Source organism: Triticum dicoccoides, chromosome 5A (genome assembly GCF_002162155.2).
Source record: "Triticum dicoccoides isolate Atlit2015 ecotype Zavitan chromosome 5A, WEW_v2.0, whole genome shotgun sequence".
Taxonomy (NCBI): domain Eukaryota; kingdom Viridiplantae; phylum Streptophyta; class Magnoliopsida; order Poales; family Poaceae; genus Triticum; species Triticum dicoccoides.
The window spans coordinates 3,726,016-3,734,381 of NC_041388.1; the positions used below are offsets into that span (position 1 = coordinate 3,726,016).

The following is an 8,366-nucleotide window of genomic DNA, read 5'->3' on the forward strand; positions in this document are numbered from 1 at the left end:
CCCGGGTCAGAATGAAAAGGATTATAAAGATCCAGATAAGGACCTAGCAATGAAGAAGTGCTATGCCAGGAGTATATGACAAGTGGCTGGAATGTCAGGCCCAGGTGTACCAGTTTCCAGTTTTCGAGCGACAGCCAGTAGTTAGTTTAGGTTCATGCTAATGCGAGAGAGGGATATGAACTCCTGTACTGCATAGTTTCGCTCTCACTCAAAGTGATAGCTCTTCTCGCATATATCATTGTTTAGATGGATGACGATGTAGTTGCAGGTAATCGAGACTTGTATCGCTATTTTCGAGATGATGACGAGAGACCATTTTGTGTTGGATGATGATTATGATGATGACATGATTTGATGAGACTATTTGTATGTATATGATATGATTACATTTGTATGTGTATGATATGCTAAAGATTATTGTATAAAGCCTATTCAAATACAAAACAAATATGCAGAAAAAAACTAATAAAACTAGTAGTACCCAGAGGAACAAAGTTAGCAGTAGCGCTGCCTTACCAGTAGCGCTTCCTGCTAAAAAGCGTTGCAGATATTAGCAGCGGCGCTCTTCACTAAAGCGCGCTACTGCTAGCCATGTATAGCAGTAGCGTGGGACGACAGGCGCTACTACTACACGTTAGCTGTAGCGCCTTATTAGTAGCGCGTCGTCCCGCGCTACTGATAGGCAAAATACCCGCGCTACTGCTAGGGTTTTCCCTAGTAGTGATGTATACCCTTATTTTTCCCATCGGATAGCCCTCCGGGAAGCGGTCGGACAATCCCTCAGACGGTGTCGCGGACAACCCTTTAGGAGGACCTTCAAAACTCGGATGATCAGTTGAACAGCCCTTCGGGAGACACTCTCAAACTAAGACCGAAACTACGATCTCTCTATAGATTTGCACACATACGGTGTCATCCATCTGGCAGGGCTTCGCCGTCCAGAACTAGTTCGCACAGGAACCCAGACAGCCTTTCAGCTCTACGAAACTATTTCACGGGGAGGGAGAGAGAAGATAGATCATTGTATGGCACTTGTATGTGAAAAAGAGTGTGTGTGGAGAGTGCCTCGCCACCTCTATTTATAGGAAAACCCATGGGGTAAGGGGAAACATGAAAACCCCTAAATGCACACACTTTATGTCACACATAAAGGGCATAAAGGGATGACAAGTGGAGCTCCATGGAGGAGCTGCACCTTTGTATGTCCCACCTTCATGGGGGCCCCCAAAGGGGGTTCCTTAATCCCAAGTCCTTCTATAAGCCTTTTGGGAAAAGCCCTAAAAGGTGGCTTTCCATAAAAATTTCCAAAAATCACTTTCACTATTCATGACGACAATTTTCAGTGTCCGTTCAAGCTAAAAATAATTAGGTGGGCTTAGACCATTTCCAGTACCCACTAAAATAATTTTCAACGCATTCCAGAACAATTCCGGATTAGTGATTTTTATCTGCGAAAAGCATCTGAAGTGGTTTCGGCAGCTTCGGAACATTTCCGATTTTTATCCCGGAAAATTCCCAAAAGTTTCTAGAATAATTCTGGCACCCTCCAAGAATTATCAGGCATGTCCCGAAACCAATTTGACTTAATGGAATACCCCGAAACAACTTTTCAGTTTTACTGAAACTATTCCGGTGTTCTCTCTCCGGAACCTTTCTGGTGTGTCCGAAACTTTTTCGGTGAATTTCTCTCAGACTTCGTGTCTAGTATTCAGCAAATAGATGACCCTTAAGCGTGTGACCCTATAGGTTCGGCGATGTATAGACATGGCCGGAACTCTTTCCGATCAATGATCAACATCGGAGTCGTGGACACCCATATTAACCCCTATACCCACACGAATGAATATTCGAGTGAATCACAAGTTGTTGTGTGTTATTCCTGTTACTTCATGATATGTTACAAATACCCGAGGTGAGATTTACTTGCATCCCCGTGGATCAACAACTTGTCCACTATGCTAGTTACCTCGTTACCGGTTTTGTTCTCTTTTCTCATTTTTGTGCTCTGGCATCTCTGTGGTCAAATCACACTATGCCTGGCCAGACGATGATGGATAACATAACACCGAGGGGGCCCAGAGATATCTCTCCATCGTCGGAGGAGAAAATGGCTATCAAGTTACTTGACATACTTTTCCATGAAGCCGTAAGCCTCCGTAATAGCCACCCAATTACGGATGACGTTTAACAAACCCCAAAGTTCATGAGGCAAGCATGAAGAAACTTGATACTCTCATGGTCTAAGGAATTATGCAAATGTAAACTTTTTCTGTGTTATAAACCATTAACTTGTAACGAATGTATCGCATAGCATAAAATCAATCGGGTCGATTCAACACAAGTGCTCTCCTAACATAGTGCCCTCAAAGTTGCCATCATAGTCATGCCCATGATCAGGAAAATAGAACCATCATGCAACACTTGAGCTAGTCTTAGAAGCCAGACTAGGAATACTTCTTACCGTTTATTATTCCACACGTGCATATGAGTCTTCCTTCGAGCCTCGTGTTATTGTAGACTCGAGAACCATAGCAGTTATAGCATGGAACATAAACATAATTATGAACAAGGAGATAATCAACAACATTTATTATTGCCTCTAGGGCATATCAACTACACGAGCCCAGTATGGAAGTGGGTCTAATGTACGGCTTATACGTTGCGAAAGGCGACCTGCCATACATACGAAAGTGGCTACGATTTGCTAAATCTCCATATTGCTCTTTATACGTTTAGTGAAGGGGGTTGTATTGAAGTGGGGCTCAATTTTAATTCCAAACAAAGAAGTTGCACGGACGACCTCTAGTTATAAGCCAACTAGCCTAATGCACAGTGTTGCCAAGATCTTTTGCAATACCCTTGCGAGTAGATTGGGACCGGAGCAATCTGAATGATTCCACACAAGAAAACATCTAAATAAACCTTATACCCATGCAGCGTACTGTGTAGTTGAAGAGTGTGTACATATATTACTCTCTACTAATGAAATCTCCAGCCATGGCTACTGGGTTCTTTTTTTCAAATATGAAAGGGATCCCAAGACAAAGGGAGTCCCCATGCAAGGCCCATCTACAGTATGATCCATCCAGGTTTATCAGAATTTAATGTCAAATTTACTAGCTCGTTTTTTGTGTCAGTTTATTCAATCACTATACAAAGATTTGACGACTAATTACTCCTATGCATATATGTATAGTAATGCTACTTTCGTTTATTTACACAGCTTATTCAACATGCTACTTTCCTTTGTATATTTTTAAACAAGGCAAAATACTTGCCATTCTCAATAATTAAGAAGAAGATATTTGCCAATTTAACTTGCGAAAAACTAACAGAAACCCTTCACAACCTACCAGTATGGCACACAAAAGGATACTACATCACACACCCCATTAAAAATATATATATTCGTGTAATGCTTCCTTTTTATCACTCTTCACCACTCTACTTGATGTCCTAGTTGTTCCTGTCAAAAGAATACAAACATTATTTATTTTTTCATCAACCAAAAGGAGCTGCCAATTGCAAATACCTTATATCTCCTGATGATGACATAATCATGAAATAAAATAAGGAAACATATTTAATGATGTAAAGTACCTCATTGACAAAGAAGGCGTGGAATCCGTAAGGTACCCGGCTTGGCAGCTCAACAACTGCCACTGGATCAGCAGACATCGTCTTGGCCTCAATAACATTTACTTCAGATTTCCTACATCCACAGTAATCACAAAAGAACAACAAAATTAATCAAATTAACTTTAGATTTCCTACATCCATGTAGCAACATCATCTCCCCTTAGTGATGTAGGAAATGAAAGGAGTACCCTGTGTTTTCATCGTAAACAAAGAATATCAAGTACCCATCGCCTCCTTCACCGGAAACACCGTGCTCCTTGGGCACAAAGACTGCCTCTGAACAAAATGTACCGGGTGCCAGGTCATATATGCCCGTCACATTTCCCCCAACTTCTAGATGCTCCTTGCTTCTCTCTGGCTTGGCATGTAGATCAAATTTTATGATGCTGGTCATTTTTAAGATGCCAGTCACCTTGACTGTGCTCTCAAGTATCATGCAGTAGATGTACCGCTGCTTTCTGCGTTCAACAAAGTAATGTATGAGAGCAAGTTTGGTAGTTCCCATAAGGAATGTTACTTTGAAATTTAAATTTTGTCACGTGTTAATAGTTTTTAAAGGTATATGCATCATAGAAGAAAACAAACTCTGAAGTGATACCTCCAGTATAAGTACCTGCCAGTATAACTCTCATTGATTCGAGGAAAGTCAATGGCAGAGACAGACAGTTGCTTTTGCGAAGCAGCACCAGTTTTCATGTTGAATCTCATCTCCTACCTGCAAGATATATAATTAGGGCAAGCATTCGGTTGCATGTGATTAAAATAAAAGGTCGATATTGTGAGTATGCATACAACTTATTCCCGCGGTCCTCAAGCTTGTCGCGTTGATTACCATTGACCTGGTCCAAATCTACGTTTTTGTGACGGCAGGTAATCAGAATAACTTCGTTGCCTTCTTCCCACGCATTGGCTGCAAGAAGAGATGCTTCTTGTGTTCAGTACAATAAGATTAACATGGAATTGAAATTAGTGATAATTAGTGCAATGCATTAATTGGAAATATGTACTCTGGCAAAAAAGCAAGATGGTTTGGCTCTCTTATTCATATTGTCATATAATTGTTGTCAAGTGGATTTTTTCATAATTAGATATCCGCAAAATTATCGTATTTATATTTTTGGTTTTGTATGCACAGTGCTAAAAATTGCTCAAGGAACTGATGTTGCACTTAATTCAGCCTCTTGAACATGCTCATTTCATATTTAGTTCATACTTATGCTAAGATACCAAACCACATTGTTGGGACATTAAAGAAATTGCATTTACATTTTTATATTCATCCTTTCCCTAGCTATGTTTAATTAATGAAAAATTGTATAGAAAGATTGCATATTCGGAGTTCAAGAAAAATGTTGGAGATAACATACCATTGTGGAATATGAAGCAATTGGGGAGTTCAAACCATTTGATGTTTTTCTCGTCCTTCTCATAGCGTTGTAGTATACCAAAACGAGCTTTCTTTGCAGGATCAAACTTGTAGATAAATTCATCATTCTTCACCATTTCCTTTATACAAGAACACAAGAGGGTACAATAAGACCAGAATATGAAGAGGAGTATTAACCAATTATCATTTTTTTCTTGCAAACATATGTTAATCCCATGCAAATGTGAAGCAAGTATTGACTGTGGCATCCTTCAACATGATGAAAAGAAATGGTACAGGGCAAAAATCTATGGAAGATATTTCTTATTGATGTTATTTACCATTATATATATATATATATATCATCATGTACCTTTGGTCGAAAAAACATTGGCAAGTCCATAAATATGGAATAGTTTGCTGTAATGGCAAAGTCATGCATCATTATAGATTCTGGTATTGTTATTGGCACTGGATCAAGCATAACTCCATCCTTGGTGATGACTCGATATGTACAATAAGGCGGTTCATGCGAGTACCCAAAGGTGAACATTTCATCTGAAAGAAGGATAAAAACTAGATCATTTAACCCAATATTCCTGAATGGAAGTAAGAAATAATAGGTTTTCACTGTAATGTACCTGTAAATGGATCAACCTTTGGATGAGCGGTGAAAGGATGTTTCAACCTTTGGTCATAATCCAACAACCCAAGAGTTTGCAGGTCTCCATCTTCAAGGATCTTAACAACATCTGAAAACAAAAGTAGAAACTCATGCTCCACATTTGCTATGTGCTCTTTATCATGCCGAGTGTATAGGATTATTATGCCCACATCAACTTGTGGGACGTGATCTAGTATAGACAGAAATTGTGCTAACAGAGTGATAACTTACAAGGTTTATCTGATTCTGAGAGGGCCATGAGTTTGCCATGATGATATATAAATGAAGTATTAGCTGGAAAAGAAGGGAGTGTATCGATAAATTGCCATTAAAATAAAAATGGACATGAAAAATATGTAGATATACATCATGTAGTGACTACTTAAAGTAAAGAAGTACCTGGTCCAATTCCATAAGTAGCATCCAAGACTTTAAGTTTCTTCCTAAGTTCTTGCGTTAAGACCATAAACAATCCAAAAAGGCCCTTTAGATCTCCAACCTATGAATATTGAGGGGAAAACTCACACATGCGCACAACTGACTTCATATATAGCCGTTACTAAATCCAACTAGGGTGTGGAGAGTCAGGGTGTTAGACTAATACTTCACCAAGCAAAAAATGGTTGATTAAGTTATAATTATGTATGCTATGTATTATAATCTACATCTATCGAGAGAGGCCTTTCGGCACATGGGAGCATATGCTCCTGGTTTTTAAATTGTGTTTTGAATATATTTTGAAATGTCACAAAATTCTGACAAAATGATTCCCGTGTACATCTCGACATTCTACATGCATACAAACTCGTTTCGCGGAAAACCGACAACTGTTGTGTCCTATGTAAAAAAGACAAATTTTAGTGTTAAGATAGGCTTTTCATCAGACATTTTTTTTTGTATTTTTTACACAACACATATAAAATGTCGGATTTTCACAAAGCTTGACGTGCGGACATACAATGATGAGATGTACGCGTCAAATTTGTGTTCGGGATTTTTTGACATTTTGAAATATATTTTTCAATGGCAGGAGCAAATTCTCCCATGTGCCAAAGTGAGTTTCCGATATCTATATCTATAACCACTTACTACTAAAGCGAGGTGCTTTTCTCCGATTTTTTTCATTCATTCATCCATTTTTTTTAAGATTTTGTACTATCCGAGTTTTTTTTAAAGATTTTTACTATCCGAGGTGGTACTAATTTTTGGGCAAATTATTGGCCCGCATATTCTGGCCCATTTATGGTTTCTAGCAGCCTGGCTGTAGGAGGCCAAAGAAAAAAAAGTTGTTCCATCGGCCTGGCTCGTCATGTGTGTACAAGCAACCTCTGATTCGCATATTAAATTAGTCCCACCTCTCTATTTTACACCTCACGTAACTCACAGGCATATCTGTGCTAGTCTTACTTAAGAGAGTACAAAAAGGGTTGCAAGCATGAATAAGAAAACCGGCGCATGGTTGGAGATGGCGACAATCAAGTGTTACATAAATAACTGAGTAACCGTTAAGAATATTCTGGTTTTTAGTCAACCAAATAAGCTTACCTTCATAAACTTTGCTCCACCAAAATACTCTTCTTGCTTGAAGCGAGAAGTCTTCACGTATCTTGATACATATGTAGGCTTCCCATCTTTAATGTGCAATGCATGGATCATTCTATAAGAAAGAACGTGGAAGTCCATGTAACCACCAAGCAAAAGTTTGAGACAAAGACCAAAGCTTTTCTTTATCAAAAGATCGCGAGCCATGGAACTGTATTGTAAACAGGAAAAACTGAATTCGCAAAAAAAAATCAGGAAAAACTGAATGTGCACGCAACCAGTACAGCTAGATCTACAGCACTCCAGAGAGAAGAGACTGTATCACCTACCCATCCCCATCAAACCTGTAGGGAAAAAAACACAGAACAACAAATGAATTATAAATGTCACCCTCAACTGTTGGAAGCAAAGAAGGGAATAATGCCTTTTAAGACGAATGTAAAATTGTCAACAAGTAAGAGTCAGTACCAATGGTACCCTGCAACCGGGTCAAACTTTGGATTAGCCCCGACCCTAAGAAAAGGACATCGTGAGGGAAAGAAAGGATCTGGTTTGCTGCATGCTTGGCATCATGAGAAAAAGGGAACTTCTTCTTGAAGTTGAACTACCAGTTGCTCGAAGAAAATTTTGAGCAAATTAGCATAGAGGCCATTCTTACAAAATGCTGGAGAAAACGGGAACTTCCTCTAGAGAAAAGAAAATATTTTTGAAAGAATGAAGAGAGAGGAACGCTGACCGGGAGGTGTCCGCGGACGGGGAGGCCGGCTGTGGGAGGGGTCTCGTGGAGCACCGGGGCGAAGTTGCCGGAGAGCCAGGGGTTCGGCTCGGCCTTCTTGTCGTGGCCGAGGCGGACCACGAGCCGCTCGAGCATGTCCAGCGCCCAGGACGCCACCCCCTTGCGCGGCCTCGGCGCCGGCACCACCACTTCTCCCATTGTGGCTGGTGGGGCTGAGATTTCCTGCTGGGTGGGCTTGTATTGGAGGCGGCGTTGGCTCGGACTTGGGAGCTTAGAAGAGGGAGGGACGGCACGGCAGCAATGGCGATAGCTACAGCCCACCGGCCGGCTTCCATTAGCCAAGCCAGCGGTGGCACGGTTGCCCGGCCGCGCCGTGGAACCCATCACAGGATCGCCTCACCTCTCTCTCTCTCTCTCTC

At 40.6% G+C, this 8,366-nt stretch overlaps 1 protein-coding gene across 1 annotated transcript; it reads right to left on the minus strand.

The window, feature by feature from the left end:
* Positions 1-3,387: 3,387 nt before the first annotated feature.
* LOC119297146 (carotenoid 9,10(9',10')-cleavage dioxygenase-like) lies at positions 3,388-8,331 on the minus strand. Its single transcript, XM_037575047.1, has 14 exons — positions 7,941-8,331; positions 7,680-7,737; positions 7,541-7,555; positions 7,215-7,326; positions 6,069-6,168; positions 5,901-5,963; positions 5,647-5,757; positions 5,379-5,563; positions 5,007-5,145; positions 4,428-4,549; positions 4,253-4,350; positions 3,828-4,097; positions 3,601-3,712; positions 3,388-3,466 (listed from the first exon to the last, which is right to left on the minus strand). Exons 1-14 carry the CDS (start codon positions 8,329-8,331, stop codon positions 3,437-3,439), a joined length of 1,806 nt encoding a protein of 601 aa, XP_037430944.1. The 3' UTR covers positions 3,388-3,436.
* Between the last annotated feature and the right edge of the window lie 35 nt (positions 8,332-8,366).

Excerpts from the sequence above, each read along its gene's own strand:
- LOC119297146 (XM_037575047.1), bottom strand. The coding sequence starts at position 8,331 with ATGGGTTCCACGGCGCGGCCGGGCAACCGTGCCACCGCTGGCTTGGCT. Across the intron at positions 5,964-6,068 it reads TACTTATGGAATTGGACCAG|CTAATACTTCATTTATATAT; the intron begins GTACTTCTTTAC and ends CTTCTTTTCCAG. Across the intron at positions 4,550-5,006 it reads TTGCTTCATATTCCACAATG|CCAATGCGTGGGAAGAAGGC; the intron begins GTATGTTATCTC and ends CTCTTCTTGCAG.